The sequence below is a fragment of the Branchiostoma floridae genome, chromosome 5 (assembly GCF_000003815.2).
Source record: "Branchiostoma floridae strain S238N-H82 chromosome 5, Bfl_VNyyK, whole genome shotgun sequence".
In the NCBI taxonomy this organism is placed as follows: Eukaryota; Metazoa; Chordata; class Leptocardii; order Amphioxiformes; family Branchiostomatidae; genus Branchiostoma; species Branchiostoma floridae.
Genome location: NC_049983.1, coordinates 11,369,491 through 11,392,232, shown reverse-complemented (window position 1 = coordinate 11,392,232; position 22,742 = coordinate 11,369,491). Strand labels below are relative to the sequence as shown.

At 41.2% G+C, this 22,742-nt stretch overlaps 1 protein-coding gene across 1 annotated transcript; it reads right to left on the bottom strand.

The window, feature by feature from the left end:
* Window positions 1-3,752: 3,752 nt before the first annotated feature.
* LOC118416171 (DBH-like monooxygenase protein 1 homolog) lies at window positions 3,753-16,614 on the bottom strand. Its single transcript, XM_035821251.1, has 13 exons — window positions 16,534-16,614; window positions 15,947-16,180; window positions 14,039-14,188; window positions 9,310-9,495; window positions 8,951-9,034; window positions 8,280-8,441; window positions 7,355-7,457; window positions 7,059-7,225; window positions 6,520-6,708; window positions 6,075-6,134; window positions 5,221-5,354; window positions 4,517-4,685; window positions 3,753-3,913 (listed from the first exon to the last, which is right to left on the bottom strand). The coding sequence occupies exons 1-13, from the start codon at window positions 16,612-16,614 to the stop codon at window positions 3,833-3,835; spliced, it is 1,800 nt and encodes a 599-aa protein (XP_035677144.1). The 3' UTR covers window positions 3,753-3,832.
* Window positions 16,615-22,742: the final 6,128 nt, after the last annotated feature.

Sequence of the window (22,742 nt, the reverse complement as noted above, 5' to 3'; positions counted from 1 at the left end):
CTGGGCCCCCACGTTAGAAAAGAGGAACCCGATACTAGCAGATACTAGCAGAAAGGCAGCGAAGGCCGTCATCTTGTCGATTACGGTTACACGTTAGTACAAGACCCTCGCGACTATGCCCAAGTGTCCTGAAGTCGGAGAAAGTATTTGAATATATACAGCACCAGCTTCCTGTCGGGCGAGGCTTTACACAAATAGCTGGATGAGAATATAGCAGGTGGACAATTTCCACCGTCATTTCTATTTACTCTAAATGTAGTATGTATGGATAATGAAAAAAGGTCATTTACTGAAGACTTTTGTAATATTCCCTATATTTCCTCCATACATGAACTATATAGAAATCTTTATTCATTGACACGACAAAAGTACAGCGACTTTCGTATGGTCTACACGTATAACAACTACTTACAATAGTCAATACAACTAAACAGACATACATGTATATGGATATCTATAGGTATGAATAAATCAACATATTGGGTCATTTAGCATGTCATTTACACTATTGGTTCTACTGTATAAGCATTCGTGGATATATTTGCCTACTTTTATGTCATACCTGTGACGCGAAAACGTTCGATACGGGTGTTCCGGACCGGGCCGTACTCTTCCGTATCGCACAGGTTCGAAAGGCGTATCACACAGGCTCCATTCGAATAAATCAAACCATTTCGAGCGGGCCGATTGGCAATTCGAATACCTGATTCGGACGTTGGAACATTGCTGTTGCAACACTTTTAGTTCGAGGGCACCAAATTTGTTAAACTTCTGGCGCATTTCGCATCAAAACATGGGTTTTCTCAGGTGGGTATGACATAGATAAAATACTACAGGTGTATTCCGCATCACCCTCGGTCTCAGCCCTCCCGCGGGTCGGATCAGCCTCCGGCCTTCGGCGATCCGACCCGCGGTCGGGCTGATACCTTGGGCGATACGGAATACACCGTGTTGTATTCTATATGTACACAGTAAGGGTTATCGCCTCCCAGAATGAATTTATCTAGAGTAGCAATATCTCTACACCAAGCGGAAAGAAATGTGAACAGCCTTGTGCGCTTATCATTATATCGTGAACAATCTATAACAAAGATATGCCCATTTTGATGATCTGATGAAGGTATTGTTGAAGGATAAATAGCGTCACAGACCATACAGATTCACTTGATACGGTCACTGAACCATGCATGGTTAAGGACATGCACTACCATTCGAGCTAAGATCCACTTTATGACGTGTACAAGATGCGCCATTTACAGGATTTATCAAAAGGATTTATGATGTTGGCCAAGACGATACAAAACACAACATTGTTACCTCCATGAAATGTTATGGAGGTTATATTTACCCCCATGAAATGTCATTACCCCAATGAAATGTCATGGAGGTTATATTTTACCCTGCGTTTGTCTGTCTGTCTGTGTGTTTGTGTGTAAACAAGATAACTCAAGAACGGCTGGGTAAATTGGTTTCATACTTGGTCTGTTGGTAGGGTGTGATGAGAGCTGGAAATGATTAGATTTTGGGCTCCCTAGCGGCTTCCCTTCGTACTGCAGCGCAACTTCCTGGTTTCCCATGTCGTGTTCTGAAGAAGCTATGGTCACGATTTTGGGGTGTTAGATAGCTCTTGTGCTCAGAAATAAGTGACATAAGTTAAGGGCCCCCTATTGACTAGTTTTGGGATAGCAGGGGCATTTTTGTCAAAAACTTCTGAAGACGGTAACTCAAGAAGGGAACAACGGATTTTCATGATTTTTGGTATGTAGATACCTTAAGTAGACAATGTTGTACTAGTTATGCAAAATTAGATTACATTTGCATAATTAATGAGAATTCTATCATAGCAGTTTTTTCAATGTATCTCCTGTCCCGGACATGTAATGATATGGTCTTGACATTTGGATGGTAGACAGCTTTCAGCGTCATGACATAGTGGGCCAAGTTTCAGCCCCCTATAACAGTTAATTTTGGAACTGCAGGGGTATTTTGACATTCCAAAGAGGATAACTGCAGAGAGCAACGATGGATTGCCATCATTTTAGGCATGCAGATAGTTTAGGCAAAGTTGTTCATAACGAATTTCATGTTATGCAAATGAGGGCATTATTTGTATAATTAATGAGGAAATTATAAAGTATGACGGGAAATGGATTACTTAGTAATTCCCGCAAATGCCAGATGGTACTATAGGATAGCAATAGATGGTACCGACGATTTTATACTCATGATTCAATTGTTACGGAATGGGCTGGTTGTTAGCATATCCTATTGTGCTATTTTATCTATGGTATCAATAAGTATCTATTGTGCTGATTTTTAGATTGTATCGTAGTGTATCTATTGCCATTTTTGGTTCGAATGTTTCTGTAACGTGCTCTGTGGTGCGTGATTCAATAAATCGATGTCTGTGGTCCAGTTACATTTTACACTGCAATGTTACGATCCAAATCAATGTAAATCAAGTGAGGTGCACTTGTAATTGTGAATCCTGTGGTTGATTTGGTTTGTAGCCTTTTGTTTCTCTTCACGCCTTTATTTCATCCCTCCCTCCCTTGCTGCTTTTTCATTGACTGTTGTCGATCGAGGTGTTGGCTTTTCATTACCTCCATGAAAAATGGAGGTATAGTTTTGGTGTGTCTGTCTGTGTGTGTGTGTGTGTGTGTCTGTTTGTGTTTCCGGATATTGGTGGTAAGCATAACTTTAGAACCTCTTGATGGACTACGATGATATTTAGCGTGTAGGTAGGGGTTGCGAAGACGAAGGTCAATTTTGGGCCCCCTAGTGTGTGACCTTGGTACTGCAGCAGAAGTTAATTTTTTGTATCCTTTTACCTGGACATGCTATGGTCTTGATTTCTGGTGGCAGATAGCTCATGGTGTAAGGAATAAGTTTTGTATGTTTGGGCTCCCTACCAGCTTGCTCTGGAACTGCAGGAGCGGTTTAGTCAAAATCTTCTAAGGAGCATAACGGAACATAGGAATGATGAATTTCCATGATATTTGATATGCAGGTACCTGTGGCAGAGATGTACATATTGAAGTGCAAATTATGCAAATTTGGACCTAATTTGTATACTTAATGAGGAAAATCTATATTCATAGTGTTTTCCAATATTGGACTCAAATACATGTAACATATGTCGGTGGAAGATAAGCAGATTTCAATTATGCGATTAAATCCCTAATTTGCATAATTAATGTGAAAGTGTCCTAATTCTTCTTCATTCATGTAGTAATGATTGAGCTGTCAACATTGTGGCCTGTGTAAATTAGTGAAAGGTGTACATCAGCAAGCATAAATTATGCAGATTTGAAAGTCATTTGCATAATCAGAATATTTCATGGAATTATGAGGTCTCCGAACTCTTGTAAAAGTGATGTTATTGTAATTGCGTGTGCTACGACGCCACCTGTTGGAACCACTGGAAACTGCACCGAAGGAGGTAAGACCATCACCATAGCAAAAGTAGCCACGTCTGTTTAGTTCTATTCGCCATTGCGAAAAAAGACCATACTACAGCTTGGTAAAAAAAAAAACTGAGGTTATTTCATCTACAAAACAGCATTAATGATCTTCTCGGTCATGTCAAATATTCGATTCTTCCCCAGAACAACAATAACCAGCTATCAATGCATCCCTTTCTGACTCGATCCACAAGAAGCGATTTGTAGCCAGAGTACTAGTATATAGCGCGCATGGAAACCGGGCTAGAAAAGCATACCTACACAGATATCAAAAGAACGAAAAAAGGATTGGATGTCCTCAAATTGTAAGTACTTTATTCGTGCATAGCTTCAGCGTGCCTGTGCGTGACTTTGCTGACGCCGTGTCCTCAGCATCCTGACACGGTGGAGTTGGACACCACGACAGTCGGCTCGGGGAGAGGGTCCCAGATCTGTCCATTGATGCCAGCCTAGAGATAATGATGATAGTTATATGTATAGTAACATTTATGATTATATGTATAGTAACATTAATGATCAACATTTCTACACGATGTAACGAACTCTACAACTATTCTTGAATAAGGTCTACTGAACCAAAACTATAAGTACTCCATGTACATGTACGTCTACATGATGGCAAATTGGTACTGTACAGTCTTTGGGTTTCTGATGTCTAGTCATGCTTCCTCATGTACTACTAGTATTTATAAACATAGAGAAAGTCGATTTTTCTTTAAGCAGTTACAAAAGTTATAAAGATCGTTTTGTCATGTAATGGTTATTGTTTGCCATCCTACTTTGAAATTTCTAAAGAAAAGTTGGCCGTGCTAAACTAACGGTACTAGATTTCCAGGTATTTCTAAAACAGACCCAGAAGCAACCGCGTGGTAACGTTAGAGATAGCTTGGATACGGACATATTTTAGTGTCTTTGGCGACAAGATATACAACTATTCGAAGGAATACTCCATGTGTTCTGAATTGAGGGCTCTAAAAGACGCAAAACCACAGCACACGACAATGCATGCTGATAACAATGTTATTGCAGTAGACTGTGTTCTGAAAGCTTACCAGATTGTTGAATCCAGTACTCCCCTTACACCTCACCACGTTGGGCCCACTGCGCACGTGCTGCTCGAACCTCTCTGCTTCCTCCACGCTCCAAGGGTGCTGGTTCAGGACGGCACCGATGTTCATACCGGCCATGCTGTCTGGTTTGACCACGTGAGGGGGATTTCGGCTGTGTGATACAAATTTTAGAAGCAAGCTAAGACAGATCGTCTACAAGTTCACACAGCAGAGTGGCGGTCAGGGAGCGACACCCCTGCCCACTGAGAAGCCAGAAGGCACTACCCACCAACCTGCACCTGCACCGAGAAAATGATCCCCTTCCCCCAGTGCCTGAGCCCTCAACCTAATGAGATGTGGCACTCAAAAGAAGAAGAAGTATGGCAAATTCCACCATACAATATGAATTGTAACCTTTTCTTACTTCTGAGCAGCGCTCCAAGAACATGTTTATCACCAGGAGTGTTTGTGTGTTACACCTCCTTCCGCGCTGCGGCCACCAATCTCTGATTTCACAGATCTACCTTTTGTTGCCTTTTACATCATACTTTAACATATTGAATGATTTTTCAATCATAAAATCAAAGGTTACACAAAACCGACTTTGCTCGTTGTACGGTCGCACGGCGATCGCCTGGTGGAAAGATGGCCTAAACTCTTCATTGAAAGCCCAAGAAAAGCACAGCATGACCGCCCTATGTACTCACTTATCGAGCTGGGTAATGCCGAAGAATTCCACACCATGCAGGATGTAGGGCAGGCTGTCGCAGTGCTCCAGTTTGAACCGTGGGTAGTACTGCAGGTAGTTCTGACACATCTCCTCCGATGAGGCCTGTCCTCCCTTCATGAGGAAAATGTACCTTAACTTGAAAGTTCATCTGTGTTGTTAGGAGTCATTCTTCAACTAGTTGAATTGTAAATTCCAACACAAAACTCCTCAGCATCCTCAATTTTCGACTGAACAGCACCAGTCTTTGTCAAGCAAGGAACAATCCACTGCTGCCGTGACGTCACGTTATGCAGATAGAAACACGTGACCCAGCGAGCAGTAAATCATAGGATGTGTTGGAATTTACAGGTCAACTAGTTCAAGAAAATGTACCTGTTCAGGTCTATATTGCACGACCACTATCGATGATCTATCAAATCTATCAATCCAAAGCGCTGCATCGCCATATCGATTAGTGTTCGTGGTACTCGAGAGGGTAACTTCCTGAAGGCGGCGCCTCTGCTACCGAGCGATATGACATAGCGCTCAACGAACTTTTAAAAATGATAGATTTACACTTTTGTGTCTTTCGGTCATACTTGTATGTTTTGCATGATACTCCCATTATAAAGTCAAGGGTAGCACAGATCTAATTAGAACACAGCCAATGAGATATCTGCTCTAGACTGTCAAGGTAACAGAATTTAGTGACTGTATGATTACTCTGAGCCCGCGTCCTAGAACACATTAGTTTCAAGCGATTTTAGGACGCGATTTCAGCTCAGCGCAGGAGAATGTGTTTATCCAGTAAGGTGCGAATTTCTTAGCATGTTAGCATCACAATCTACTTACGAAAGTAAACGTGTTCAGGTTGGTTGTGCGATAGCTGCATTCTGTGATAAGTTCGTCTCCCTGAAGGAAATGGAATGAAGAAACAGTTTTATCAAAGAAGATCGAACATATGGCATTGTGATGTTGTGCGTTGCATCGAAGAACATTTGGCAAGGATGATGTAATGTCGGTAAATACTTGGACGATGCATCAACATAATCATTTGTGTAGGGCACACATATATTCGATGGCTCATCAATCAGGAGTGACAGGAAAACATTACATGACACAAAGTGGACAAAATTATAAGACAGATTTGCTTTTGTTGAACTTTATGTATGACTTATGTTTGGGGCTCTCCCCCCAGGGGGCTTTGAAAAACGCCGTCAGGCGATATGTTTCACCCTGGTTAAATAAAGAATAAACAAACAAACAAACAAACAGATCCTGAAGTGTTTGCGCTGACCTCCTTGATGGCGACCTCCGGGTACAGAAAGCGGGTTTCCTGAAGATCGAAGTCGTAGTTGTCGTCACGGCCGAGGTAACTCTCCACAACTCCGTTCCTCACCAACTTGGTCCGCACCCCGACTCCCACATTGTGAGCGTGCAGCATGGAGGCGAACACGTTGATGGGCTCTCCCAGCTGTTGTAGGTACTAAGGGGGTGAAGGGATTGTTGAGACACAGGCAAACACAAGGAGGTTCTACTCTTGAGATGTAGATATTCAGACCACACGCAAGTGAGCACGCACGCACGCGCGCACACACACTCGCGCATACACACACACTCACAGAGGGAGAGACGCACACACACACACACAGACACGCACACAGACACAGACACGCTCACCCACATATGCATACATATTCACATACAGTCACGCATGCAGATGTATGATAAAACGAGGACGATACAGCAAAGCTGGATCAGGGCAGAAAAACAAAGAGCCCAATAGGTGAAACTGGTGCTTCACAAAATTTGGCACATAAAAGGACGTCGACGTACCGGGTCAAGGCACTCCTTGTAACAGTAGGCGGCGCTGTCGTATGTGTCTGCCTGGGGCGGGATGGCGTGGTCTTGGTTCACCTGGATCCCAACCTCCAAAATCCCAGCGTCGTACTGCCGCACATCGGGCGTGTAGTAGAACCTTATTCCGGAATTGTCGTAAACATCTGTAAAAAATCAAAAGAAGTCACGGTCTCATATATAAAAGTTTGGGGCAATTGCAAAATACGAAGCAATTCGCACTCTATTCTTGCACTATCTCGCTATGACTACAATCATTTGATTGCTTTACTAACTGTTCAGACGTTGGGGATTGTCGTAGTGCGTCTGCATGACGACGTAGCTCGGATCATCGGCTGTCCCCATGGATAATCCGACATGTTCAGGATATGTGTAGCCCTGTACATCAACAGCAAAGAAGGTAGGTACAAGGAAAAGGCCCATGGCCGTTTTACGGCAGTAAAGCCTTGTAGATTTGATTATATGGATGGTATCCGCTTGCCCGTCAATTTTGTCAACCATGCTTTATCATATACAGAACATCTGCAAAAGTAGCAAATACATATCATAGATAAAGATATATACATCAGAAAACATGTATCAACGTCAACGTCAATTCCAATGCCACAGAAGAATATGTGAAAGCAAACATTAAGAATCTATTGTCCAGTGTTCAATACTTTGTGTTTGTCAACCTTCCAGACCACTTAGATGAAGGCAACTTTTTTTGCCAATTTTTTTTTATAATTCGCACGCTCGCATCAGTTTTGGAGTTGCCGGAGGATGTCAGCCATATCAATCATTTCGAGTTCGAATCCTACCGTGTTACCGATATTGTGCCTTGTGAAATGCACTTTACATGGCTTTCCTCACTTTACTCAGGTTAGAATGAGTACCTATTAGTAGCTTCGGCGATGGCCGTCCCTCAGATAGGACATTAAATGGAGGTCCCGTGTTTGGGGACAGTCACATCCCACGCACGTTAAAGAACCCGCCGCACTTATCGAAAAGAGTAGGGGACCTTCCCGGTGTGAGTTGATCAAACCTACAGACTGGTCACCGGGTTGACATTTTGCAAAAGTGATAGTCAACTTTTATGTCAATCCTTCCACAAACGTGGTAAATCTAAATAAATAAGAATAAATAAATAGAAATAAATCAAATCAACGTGGCCTAAGGACAGTTGTGGAATGTCGTGTAAAGTGCTTTGGTGACTCTTACCGTTCCTCCAACAGCCCAGGCCGCCATGATGGCTTTGCAGTTCCCCCATGGCATGCTGGCGCACTCCTGGCTGCCGGTGGGCGGGGTGGAGCCCGGGGAGCACTGGTAGATCAGGATGTGGTGCACCACGCCCTCGTTACCGGGCTGGACCAGTGGTTCAACCTGATCACGCAAAAGGAGGGGCAAAAAGTAATATGACATGTTGAGCAAGTAACAGGCACCACTAGTCTTCTTCCGTGAAGATTGACCTGCTTTGCTTGTGATTGAAAAACCTAAGCGTTTTCCAAAAGCACCCCAGAGACTCGTCTGTGAATAGAATTCGAGTCTCCTTATCTCTCTATACATGCATTTTCTGGGGGATTCTCCATGGTTTCGGGTGTTTTTGAAAATGCATGTAAAGAGGGCCTAAGTGATAAGCCATTCTGACTGATGCAATGCAATTAGAAGGGACAGTCAGTTGTACTACTTCATCGTGGATGTCATGATGGATAAGATGTATGATAACATAGCACACACTGGCGCATAGTATAGAAATGCAAGTGTCTGACAGTCTACCATCTAATTTAGTAACCTGCTCCTACACCAATGATGTTCCGCTCATCTGCAGATTACCAAATGAAATGTAGAAGCAGTAAGAGTTATTTTAAGCAGGTTATCGTTACAAGTCTTACCTTGACTAGATGATGCTTTTTGTCCAGTACCGGCAGCTGGAAGGATGTACACCAGTACGTTGTCTCCCTGGTTGGAACTCTCAGCTGAACAGGAAACAGTTATATTGATATACAATTTGTACATTTGTAGGAGTGACAACAACAACGACAATGGCAAACGTCGTTTGCGGCCAGTGTTGTTGTCTTGATATGAGGAAATAAAGTTTATGTTTCTTCATTCTGTCGTTCAATAAGTGATAACTGCCACATGAAATATTTTCATTATCATAGTGTTGAATGGCTTCCCTTCTACAGTCTGATTCCATCCGTTTGCTACTACACGCTAATGACGTACAGTGTACAATAGGACAAAGACTAACATTTTGGTTCGTCATGTCAAAGGTGATGACATTTCCGTCCTGTAGATCGAGGTTTGGCGGGGACTTCTGCAGCAGTATGACGCTCTTACTCCCGCGGTTACTGCCGTGGTACTGCGGTCCGTCAGGCCCGTCCAGAGCAACGGGGTCAACATCGTTGAAGGACCAGATGATTCTCAGAGTGTCCTCCTGTCAGGACAAATGAAAATTTGTAAACGTTGATCAATATAAAGTAATAAAACATTAAATGATACGTATACATTGATCTTAACAGATATCTTCCGGTACAGAAAAAATATCCATATCAGATTATCAGTTTATGCTTCTGAAGAAACAAAAAGAAATTTTTGCACAAACATTTTTCGCTACAATCATATACAGGCGAACATTTGCTTTGTCACCCGAAGCAAGGCGACCCCTAGTGGATTGTTTGTAAACTGATCGAGGCTCATATTTCCATGTCAGATCTCGTGCTGTACATATTTGATATCAAAGTCCACTCATACAAATGTTATCGTTTGTATTACAGGGAGCTGGATTGGACGAAAACATCACATGCTAGGTAGTCGAGAGACTCTGGTGGGGCTACCAAAGATCCCTTAAGTTAATAGCTAATTTCAAAACATAATTGTACAATGATACATAACTTCGGGTACACTGCACATCATTTAAGTTAAAAAATGAGGGTCTTAACAACACAATTAACGTAGATTGATAAAAGTTCGATATCAAGAACACACACTGTACAAAGTGCGTCTGTGTTTTTGTGTCAAAGGTTTAGAAAACAAGATGGCGTGGTGGTCGGGTCAAGTGCCGCTGTTGCTGTTTCTGACGGCTTCACACCTGTTGGTGTTCGGTGACGACACCGAATTTTCGCCTGATAAAGTCAGATGGGTCAGGTTCATCGTCACCGTGAATGACACATGGGATCCGGATGGGTAAGGAGCTTAGCATAAGGTGTATAAAAGAGTGGGTGCAGGTGGCCCCGTGTATAAGGGTTAAGCAACTACGATTCCGAACAGTATTGTCCCATAGATGTCTGCTATAATGCAACATGATGCCGGTACCTTCCCAGCACTGAAAACATGCATACATTGTCCCCTACTGGCATAATGGGAGAACAGCAGCTGAAGGTTATTGTTATTTCCCTTGCCTGGAACTTCGCGTTCAAACATTTATCACAAAGGAGGCAGCAAAGTATTTCTTCACCTTGTAGGCAAATAACCCACGACTTTGGGTTATTGAACATTGTAAGTCTGTCCTTAATTAGTAAGGCCCTTAAATAATTGTGACAAAATGCATTACATTTTCAATCACATACAATGATAAATGATAGTATCAACTGTATGTTACAATCATCTATCAATTTCTTCTACTCACTGCCAGGTGCATTGCTACCGTAGCAACAGACAAGTTGGTCCCTGACAAGAAGTACAACGAAACGGAGCAGATCATGGTCGGGTCATGTGATCACGGACCGCTGGTCTTCACTGTCACTCCCGGCCAGGCACCCAATAAGATGGTGAGGGAATAACTTATTGAGTGAAAGGAGTGTGAGGGTAAGGCATAATATGGACATAAACTGAAAATGGTATTCAGCGAGGAACGGCATGTTAACATTGGATGTTGACAAAATAATGAAAAAATCAGGTATGGAAGATGCTAAGTGCCCTAGGTTTAAAGTTTCTGATATGATAAGTATTATGGTTACATTATGAAGAGATAAAATGCTCTGAAAGTAAAAAATCGGACTTCTTCAGCTGTCCGACCCAATCGCTGTGGACACGTGACGTTTTGTTCATGTGACGTCAGCAATGGGTCAAATGTTGTCGGAAGTTGATTTCGCCCCCGTCCCAGCTGGAGAAGACTGAGGGAGTCAGTCGAAAATTCCCGTGGGTGACATTTTTTTTAGTCGGAGAACAGTTTATATGTCTTCATAATGTATTTTCCCAACTCAGATTAACATTCATGATAATCATGGATGCATCTTTTTCTAGTCCGTGGATTTGACGTTCCATTCCTCCGTGGTCCTTGACGCCTCCCCACCAACCTGCAAGATCCCGTGGAACGGGACGTACGTCTCCCCCCACCCCAACACCGACCCCATAATGGACTCTCCCCTCCCAGGCTGCTTCACAATGGATTCACGAGAAGGCTATCACATGACTGCCTACTGGTTCTATCTGCTGGACTGGGGTGGGGCCGGAGACATGCATTAGCTAGGACAGGCTGACTAAGGTTATGGGCAGACGGGGTAGCACATTTTGTGTACGTCATAGCTATCAAATATTGTCCCCGAATGTGTGGAGTGATAAACTGCTTGCTTCTTCTTTTCCTTAAGCTGTAAGCAGGCAAGCCTATCGTGAAATAAGAATGTTTCCCTATAGTTCATATGGCTTAAATTTCATGATGTTTAAGGCATTGAATTTATCAATAAGGTTTTCACCCGCCATTGACAGGCCTGTCTAGATATTGACAGGCTAATTAAAATTGTGACATTCCAGTGCAAGAATGATTAGTTATTGGATGTTGAAAGCAAAACAATAAACGTTAAAAAGGTAAAAAAAAGTTCCACCGCTGGGGTTTTAGCCTAGAACCTTTGGATCCCTCGATCATATTCTTACTAGTTGAGCCATTTGACCAATTCTTTGTAACGTCTCAGTGAGCCGAACGTATGCTATATTTTTTTAACAGCCTGTCAATAGCCACTTCTGAGGAAAAAATATCTCACCAAAAAGGAACAGAAGACCGAGAGTGTTCAGCACCAAGGACAGGTATATTTGCTGTTTGTGGACAATGAATGAATGCAGGAAGAACTTCATACATCTACATGTAGCCGTGATGACCGTAAGTAAGAAAATCTCGCAACAATGAACACTACTATCTAACATGGTTTGCCTGATTTAATGCTGCCCCTCTCCGCCACTAGCGCCGAGTACCCATGTTATTGATCCAATACCAGCCCCGAATTCGGCAGAGGAGCAAATCAGAGCTAGAACAGTTGATAATATGCTGTTAACCAACTTTGCCACTTAATCAACAGAGTTTCTGAAGATTTAACGTTAAACCAGAAAAATATGACCCATAGAAGCCGTTTTCACGACACGGTCTCATTGGAATTGCTCACGGTGTCACAGCGACCCCTTGTGATCAAAAAGCAAAATGCAGGTGTTTCGTTGACATAGGAAAGAACTTGAATTTGATTGGCTAATGCGGAGTCTATCGTTAATGTGATTCGACAAAGCTAACCAAAGGCAGACAGATTAACTTGATAAACAGGGTAAATTTTACCATATGTGTAAAATTACTCGGTCACCATTGGTCATTCTCTACCAATGAGAACGCTTAAGACATTATCAAATTCACCAATCACGGATAAGAAATCAAAATCTTTCCACCTGGAATAATGATAATAATAATTTTGCCCGCGAAGCGGCGCTTCTGTATCAGTACGCCATTGCGTTTTTACAGCCATTGTTGTCATTTGATTTATGGACATAGCGGTGTCATCAGCGCGCGCAATACTTTTCACCAGCCTCTGAGAAAATGAACCGCGCAAGGGACTGAGGAAAAAGTGGTTGTGATTGGGGGCAATATAAGGTGGTTGCTCCAAACAAGAGTGTCCTTACTGTGTACACTTAGACGGGACTGTTGTGACTTTTGGTTTGGGGTGGGTTGCATGTGCCATGTGGTTTGCCGTAGCCAGGTCCTTGATAACTATCGAATATTGAGTTTCCTATGGTCCACATGCTTAGATGTCATGATGTCTAAATGCAGTCAATATCACGAACAAGCTGGTGAGCTTTACTGCCCGAAAGACGATGGTTCAATGCATCCCAGAACAGCGGAAGAAAGGAAGGAAGGAATGGCATGTATAATTATGCAATACGATAGGAGATTTTGCGCAAATACTTGTTTTGACAGTAAATATCCACGGAACAGCGATATGATTTACCGCTATAACCTCTAACCTAGTTAAAGCCGACTACTGTTTCAATAGCAGAGCACTGGAGAGCAACGGAAGAAAGGAAAGTCATATCCGACCAAGTCAACAGAAGCAAGAGTTTGCTCGGAAAGACTTGTTTGATACATGTAAATACATGTATCTTTTGAGTAAATGAACCATTACTCAAGAATGTGTACACAATCGCAATGCCTTATGGGCTAAAGCAATGACGTCACGTGTCTAGTTTATGCATAAAAGCAATAATAGACGAAAGATAATTCTTCTTGCACAGAATGAACCACGAAGATTTAAAGAAAACAACGTTACATTTCATGGCATGGGTCCAAATTCACCAAAAGCCCAGACCTTTGTAACTTTATATTTCTTGCAAAGTCCTTCATTTCCAATGAAGGAAAGAACCATCTGTGTTTTACTATTGTTAAACTTACGATCCCTGTAACTTGTAGCTTCTCAGAGTTTCATGAACCCGAACCACGCTGATAAACAGAAAGTGTTTATAGAAGAGAAAGACTGAAAAAGCAGAAAGACAGTAAAACAGTGCATCATGAGTTAAACTTTAGGCTATCCTCACATTTCCAAACCGGGTACCCGGTCGGGCTGTTAGCGGGAACGAAAATTAGAAACGTACATGTAAAAATATACAAAAATAATGCCAATGTCTATTCTATTTATGCCTTGTGTAGTTTGGTGTCTTTTATGTCATACTTGCCGTTCCCGAAAGCTGCCCAGCCAGGTCCCGGTTCGGAAATATGACCTAGGCCTTACCGTGATCTCCCTGTCCTCTGTGGTGTCGCACGGCCGGAGCCTCCTGCGGAACCTGAGGACGGTGTGCGTGCCGTTCTCGTATCCAGACAGCAGCTCCACGTCCTGGCTGGCGTCCAGCCGCGGCTGGAAGTATCCCTCCGCGTAACGGTCCTGTGGGACACACGGTACTCAGGATGTCACATAAGGTCGCTGGCACTTTTCTTTACACCATGCTTTAGAAGGTTACGTCTTTTTATAACACAATCTGTGTAATATGTCAGTGTCATTTACAGTCAGACTGTACATGCATGTATCATGTATCATTGCCACACTGTGCCATGGGTAAGCATCACCAATCAGTAGTAAGCTTTTTCAGACAAATACCACTTATCTCCTAAAGGCATAGAATGGGTGGGGGCTAAGCAAGTTATTATATTGCAATCCATACATAGTATGGGATTGCAATATATTGCTTTTCCTTTGTCTCTTCTCCTGTCAAATCTTCAAATGGGATTAATTTTTTCATTTTTGGGCCAAATGAGCTGAAAATTGGCAGGGTGGTAGAAATAGCAAATACCCCCAGACTTTTTTTTCACTTTCTTGATAGAGGCCTTAAAATTTATGATATTTAGGGTTTTTGGTCATTTTTAGACAAAATATGTATATTTTGGGCCCCTGTGCCCTGGTATTACAAGCTAATGACCTGAAATTTGGTACAGAGGTGCATTGGACATATGACCACAGAAAACCATCGACACCTTCTTTATAGATCACTTAAAAAATGACTTATTTGAGGGTTTTTGGCCATTTTTGACTAAAAATGTATATTGTTGGCTCCTATGCCCTTGTATTAAAACCAAATGACCTGAAATTTGGTACATAGGTGCGTTTGACATATGACCACAGAACCCCATCAACGCTTTATTCATTGTTTACTCCAAAAATGAGTTATTTTAGGGTTTTTGGCCATTTTTGACTAAAAATGTTTATTTTTTGCTCCTATGCCCTTGTATGAAAACCTAATGACCTGAAATTTAGCACAGAGGCGCATTGAACATATGCTCACAGGACCTCATCGACACTTTCTTCATAGATCACTTCAAAAATTCGTTATTTGGGGGTTTTCAGTCATTTTTGACTAAAAATGTATATTTTTGGCCCCTATACCCTTGTATGTACACCAAATGACCTGAAATTTGGTACAGAGGTGCATTGGACATATGACAACAGGACCCCATCAACACTTACTTCATAGAGCACTTATAAAATGAGTTATTTTGGGATTTTTAGCCATTTTTAACTAAAAAATGTATCTTTTTGGCTCCTATTGAAACCAAATGACCTAAAATTCGGCATAAAGGTGTGTAGGACAAGTGCCCACAGTACTTCATTTTCCCTTTGAGCAAACATTACTTCAAATTGTTGAATTTTTGGATTTTTTCCAGGATGAAGATGGATTGCAATATGCTGTATTTGCTCCTAAGCAAATGTCGGCCTTTCTAGTTTTATGATATCTTTTATTAACATGAAAGTAATTCAGCGTCCTGGCTTAAATCACCTCTCAGCAATCTTGTCCTATAACACAACATTGTGCTGAAAAGGCCGCTATCAATGTTCTTCTGTATACGACATGCTTTGGACATAATGGCCATTGTTCGATAGTATCTTTTATGTTGAGAAGGAGCTAGCCTTAGTGCTGAAAAGACTGCCCATATACCTGACTAAACAATAAGGGATAAAATGAACACGACAAACATCACCAATGGATTGTAAATCTTTGTACTGGTGGAAAAATACTGAAAGCCTTCAAAATGTTTGAATAAAGACTGACTGGCTTACTAAATGTAGAATAAGTAAAGACATAGATCATAGATCTAATCTAAGGAAAATGCGAATAATTTTGAGAAATAAAAAAGCCAGTTAGTTTACCGTCAGGTATGCCTGGCCGTCTTTCACCCATCCGATGATGACGTCAGATCCGGTCATGCCCCCATTGGGTGAGAAGCCGAGTCCGATGTACCCCGTGGTCTGCACCTGCGCCTCGAACGTGATGGTCTCACTGTCGAACTTCCACAGCAGGGTGTAGCGGTCGTACTCGTCTAGAGCGGCCTGGTGGGTGAAATCTCCGCTGTCTGTGTTTAAGAATTGTAATGAAGTTTCCCTCTGTCACACTTGAAAAGAATTGAATAAAGTAACAAGCCAAGAAAAAATGGTTGGATGATGTGCGACCGAAAATTTGAGGTCAGCAATTGATTCGTGTTGAATGATATTTATAAAGTCCTACATGGATTTTAACACAGGTGAGCTTTCATGCTAAGCCAAGAAAAATTTCTTATCTTTCATCCATTGTATCCGATCCATTGTTTCTACAAAAATGCCGTTATGCTGAACATTGATGTGTACAAATTTCACACACATAAAGTTTGAAACACACAAGCAAAAAAAACGTAAAATCAATACGGTCAACTGTGGAACCTCTCGTCTTAATTTGACGGAGAGGTCTTCTGTGCTCTCACCAGGTGATGCGAGGACTCCTGATGGCGGGACGTCCCCACCGCCTGACGTTGTACCGGTGTCACCTCCTGAAGTGGTGACATCGTTGCCTATGGGGCACAACGTCAACATTAAACAAACAGCTTCATTGATTATTACACCTGATTCCGTTTTTCAGAAAACATACCAAATAGACATAACAATTGGAAGACCTGATTTGAGATAATTTACAACAAAATCGCACACGTAAATACTTGTCACATGTCAATAATGTTCAATAAGGTGACATGTTTTGCAAAAGCTAAACAAAGTGTTGGCAAAAAGATATTGCCCTTCTTATCCAATCATTTGCGTTGCTCCTTCGCTGACTGAGACTAATGTCACATTTCCAAACCGGGGCCCGGCCGGGCTTTTTTATATACACAATACACAAATAATACCCACGACTAGTCTCTTTACGTATTGTGCAGTTGGCGACTTTTATGTCATATTTTCGTTATTGAAAGTTGCCCGGCCATGCCCCGGTTTGGATATGTGACGCAAGCCTAAAGAAATGTTTCCGAATCACGGCACGAAAAACGGTATTTAAGCGTGCTGAAACCATGCGTAATGTTGACGTATTTTCCTTCTTTACGGATCTATACACCACTTATACGAGTACGTAAATATTGCCTTTAAGTGGTCTTTCTGTAGGTCCGTGTTAGTCCTTATTTTCCGGTTTTCCCGTTGTCTTTCAGCAGCTTAAAGATGTCGTAAATGATTTTTAAACCCCTTAAACTTGTTTAAAGTTCACGTTTATTTGATCTAAAGCCTCATTACGTCTCATATACAATTGCATTAAGTGGATTATAACGTGTGTTTTAGTGCCTATTCAGCAGCTTAAAGTTGCCATAAATACTTATCAAAACGCCCTTAAGACATGTTTAAACTTCACGTTTATTTGATCTAAAGCCTCTTTACGTCTCATATACGTGTGCATTAAGAGGATTATAACGTGTGTTTAGGTGCCTTTTCAGCAGTTTAAAGTTGCCATAAATATCTATTAAAACGCCCTTAAGACATATTTAAACTTCACGTATATTTGATCTAAAGCCTGTTTACGTCTCATATACGTGTGCATTAAGTGGATTATAACGTGTGTTTTAGTGCCTATTCAGCAGCTTAAAGTTGCCATAAATACTTATTAAAACGCCCTTAAGACATGTTTAAACTTCACGTTTATTTGATATAAAGCCTCTTTACGTCTCATATACGTGTGCATTAAGAGGATTATAACGTGTGTTTAGGTGCCTTTTCAGCAGTTTAAAGTTGCCATAAATATCTATTAAAACGCCCTTAAGACATGTTTAAACTTCACGTATATTTGATCTAAAGCCTATTTACGTCTCATATACGTGTGCATTAAGTGGATTATAATGTATGTTTAGGTGCCTTTTCAGCAGCTTAAATTTGGCATAAATACCTATTATAACGCCCTTAAGACATGTTTAAACTTCACGTTTATTTGATCTAAAGCCTGTTTACGTCTCATATACGTGTGCATTAAGTGGATTATAACGTGTGTTTAAGTGCCTTTTCAGCAGCTTAAAGTTGACATAAATACTTATTAAAACGCCCTTAAGACATGTTTAAACTTCACGTTTATTTGATCTAAAGCCTATTTACGTCTCATATACGTGTGCATTAAGTGGATTATAACGTGTTTAGGTGCCTTTTCAGTAGCTTAAATTCGCCATAAATACCTATTAAAACGCCCTTAAGACATGTTTAAACTTCACGTTTATTTGATCAAAAGCCTCTTTACGTCTCATATACGTGTGAATTAAGAGGATTTAATGTGTCTATATATATGTGTCTTTTTAGCAGCTTAAAGTTGTCATAAATACGTACTAAAACACCCTTAAGACATGTTTAAAGTTCCCTCTGTACGTCTCATATACGTGTGCATTAAGTTGATTATAAGGTGTGGATAAGTGCCATTTTAGGAGAATAATCATTAGCACATTTCAAAGCAAGAAAATACAATGGATGAAACTTTGAAATTTTATTGAATTACGAGAAAATATTACATGGAAGGGTAAAAAAAAAACTACTGCCTACTAGGTATTTGTGGCCTTTTAATCTGATGTAGTCGGCAGTTGAAACAATCACAACGGTTGCGCAATTCCGTGCAGCAGTCCACAGTCCCATTTCCAGTGTCGGGTGAAGCGTCTCGGCGTAAGTTAAAAAGAGCACACATGTACAGTTCCATCTTGTCACCACAGGAATAAGAATCCGGTAAGATCTAGAGTAGTGGCCGATATGACTCGTGTTGTTGGATGGTCCTGGATTCTGTGAACGCGAAACATGTTCAGCTTGCAGTCTCGGCTTCTATTAATCCGGATGGTACACGGGCCGTGATTTCCATTCTGTGTCGATTTCCAACACAACAGTTTGTCCAGAATGATAGCCACCTCGTATCTTTGAGTCAAATTCCGTCACCGGGGGTCCTAGGCGGTAAAAGCGGAGTCGCGGCCACAACTTGCGGGCTAGAACAGGCCCAAACTTTCTTCAATACTTCTATTCAAAAATGAACGCCCGGAAAATAACCGCTCCTTGTCGTACGTATGACCCGTAAATTTGAACCCCCCACTCTTTTCTGCCATTGGATACATCCTATCACATGGCACAGCTGTGTCACAGACGGACCAAGGAAGTTCAACCTCCTTGGACGGACGGAGGGTTGCGCCCCATGGCGAGTACGAAGTAACGCTGAATAAATTTACATCTTGCCTGCCCACGCATATCACCATATTTAAATTAAACCCAAACAAACACGAGCAACACTAGAAGACACCGCCTGTGTGCACAAACTGTTCTTTCTCGACGCTTGCTTGTAGATAAAGAAATAAACATATTTCGTACATTTACCTGTAGTAAGAACTGCTTGCCGTTTTATAGAGAAAACACAACTCACTACACAAAACGCGATAAGTATACCTACTACATCCTTATTCTTCAAGCAGAGGTTGAGTCGCGGAGATATTCATAGCAGTAGTCGGGATTTCTACCGTCTCTTAGTTCGAGGGTCAACTTGCCACAAAGAAAACAGGCGGCCTCACCCTGATTTAGACCCTGGAATTTCAGAACATATATGCGGTATAAAATAAAAAGGAAAGGGTCTCCTCCTGTTCGCATAAACTGCGCTTCAAACATGCCGTATGTTCAGCAGAAAAAGGCAACGTTTCATAAAACCTTTGAGACGGTATTAGCTAATAGATAAAACAAGTTTGCTTAAGCTACGCGGATTCAAAGATTAAACATGTCGTATGTTCAACAGAAATACGCAACATTTCATATACGTCTTGGCAACATATAAGCTAAACGGGGGAGGTCTCCCCTAGTTCGCTTAAACTGCGCGGATTCAAAGATTAAACATGTCGTATGTTCAACAGAAATACGCAACATTTCATATACGTTTTGGCAGCATTTAAGCTAAATGGGGGAGGTCTCCCCTAGTTCGCTTAAACTGCGCGGATTCAAAGATTAAACTTGTTGTATGTTTTACAGAAATACGCAACATCTCATATACGTCTTGGCAACATATAAGCTAAACGGGGGAGGTCTCCCCTAGTTCGCTTAAACTGCGCGGATTCAAAGATTAAACATGTCGTATGTTCAACAGAAATACGCAACATTTCATATACGTTTTGGCAGCATATAAGCTAAACGGGGGAGGTCTCCCCTAGTTCGCTTAAACTGCGCGGATTCAAAGATTAAACTTGTTGTATGGTTTACAGAAATACGCAACATTTCATATACGTCTTGACAACATATAAGCTAAACGGGGGAGGTCTCCTCAAGTTCGCTTAAACTGCGCGGATTAGATAAGTATGTTTTACAGAAATACGCAACATTTCATATACGTTTTGGCAGCATATAAGCTAAAGCGGGGGAGGTCTCCCACTAGTTCACTTAAACTGCGCGGATTCAAAGATTAAACATGTCGTATGTTCAAAAGAAATAAGCAACATTTCATATACGTTTTGGCAACATATAAGCTAAATGGGGGAGGTCTCCCCTAGTTCGCTTAAACTGCGTGGATTCAAAGATTAAACTTGTTGTATGTTTTACAGAAATACGCAACATCTCATATACGTCTTGGCAACATATAAGCTAAACGGGGGAGGTCTCCCCTAGTTCGCTTAAACTGCGCGGATTCAAAGATTAAACATGTCGTATGTTCAACAGAAATACGCAACATTTCATATACGTTTTGGCAGCATATAAGCTAAACGGGGGAGGTCTCCCCTAGTTCGCTTAAACTGCGCGGATTCAAAGATTAAACTTGTTGTATGGTTTACAGAAATACGCAACATTTCATATACGTCTTGACAACATATAAGCTAAACGGGGGAGGTCTCCTCAAGTTCGCTTAAACTGCGCGGATTAGATAAGTATGTTTTACAGAAATACGCAACATTTCATATACGTTTTGGCAGCATATAAGCTAAACGGGGGAGGTCTCCCCTAGTTCGCTTAAACTGCGCGGATTCAAAGATTAAACTTGTTGTATGGTTTACAGATATACGCAACATTTCATATACGTCTTGACAACATATAAGCTAAACGGGGGAGGTCTCCTCAAGTTCGCTTAAACTGCGCGGATTAGATAAGTATGTTTTACAGAAATACGCAACATTTCATATACGTTTTGGCAGCATATAAGCTAAACGGGGGAGGTCTCCCCTAGTTCACTTAAACTGCGCGGATTCAAAGATTAAACATGTCGTATGTTCAAAAGAAATACGCAACATTTCATATACGTTTTGGCAACATATAAGCTAAATGGGGGAGGTCTCCCCTAGTTCGCTTAAACTGCGTGGATTCAAAGATTAAACTTGTTGTATGTTTTACAGAAATACGCAACATCTCATATACGTCTTGGCAACATATAAGCTAAACGGGGGAGGTCTCCCCTAGTTCGCTTAAACTGCGCGGATTCAAAGATTAAACATGTCGTATGTTCAACAGAAATACGCAACATTTCATATACGTTTTGGCAGCATATAAGCTAAACGTGGGAGGTCTCCCCTAGTTCGCTTAAACTGCGCGGATTCAAAGATTAAACTTGTTGTATGTTTTACAGAAATACGCAACATTTCATATACGTTTTGACAACATATAAGCTAAACGGGGGAGGTCTCCCCTAGTTCGCTTAAACTGCGCGGATTCAAAGATTAAACATGTCGTATGTTCAACAGAAATACGCAACATTTCATATACGTTTTGACAACATATAAGCTAAACGGGGGAGGTCTCCCTAAGTTCGCTTTAACTGCGCGGATTCAAAGATTAAACATGTGGTATGTTCAAAAGAAATACGCAACATTTCATATACGTTTTGGCAACATATAAGCTAAACGGGGGAGGTCTCCCCTAGTTCGCTTAAACTGCGCGGATTCAAAGATTAAACATGTCGTATGTTCAAAAGAAATACGCAACATTTCATATACGTCTTGGCAAATATATTAACGGGGGAGGTCTTCCCTTCTTTGCGTAAATGACGGTTCGAAATAAATTATATATATGGCATCCTTCGGTCAATATTGACCATGGTATACGCAACATTTCATAAAACGTAAAAGAGCGCATATAAGCTAACCGTGAGAGGTTCTCCCCTGTTCGAATTAAACCTTGCGCACAGAAAGTTTGAATACGTCAAATGCTTTCGGAATAGCTAAAAAAACACAGAAGATTATTGTATTTGACTTTGTATTGTATTGTATTTGTATTTGCTGAGGTATAAACATAACATTTTGTACCAGAAAGCGCAATAATTTTCAGTTTTGACTAAATCTTGCCACTGGTATAAAACAGATGACGCAATGTTTTATCTAACACCAGACAAAGCTTTATTACATTTGACTTAGCCGGTTAACATGTATTTTGTAACAGATCTAGAGAAACGGTATTTGTCCGTTTTGACAGAAAACATTTTCGAGACATTTAAGTTGTCTTTTCGGCATACTAAAATACATGTAAAATTCACGTAAAGAAACACAACAGATTAAGTTAGATTTACAAACGCTGAAATCTTCCGTAAATGCCAAATGTATGTTTCCGATGCCTTTAATAGATCTTAAAATCTGCTAAAATATTTCTCCGCCTTTAAGGGCTTTATACGTATCTCTGAAACTTTGCTTAAAAAGTTGTTTTCGTGCTGGACTGTTTCGGCTTACCCGCTGTACAG

Bases quoted from the DNA above. Each gene is read 5' to 3' on its own strand.
- LOC118416171 (XM_035821251.1), bottom strand. From the start codon at position 16,614: ATGTCACCACTTCAGGAGGTGACACCGGTACAACGTCAGGCGGTGGGG. The intron at 7,458-8,279 runs GTAAGAGTCACC...GTTGATGTACAG, and splicing joins CCTGGGCTGTTGGAGGAACG to GGCTACACATATCCTGAACA. The intron at 5,355-6,074 runs GTAAGTAGATTG...TTCCTCATGAAG, and splicing joins ACCTGAACACGTTTACTTTC to GGAGGACAGGCCTCATCGGA.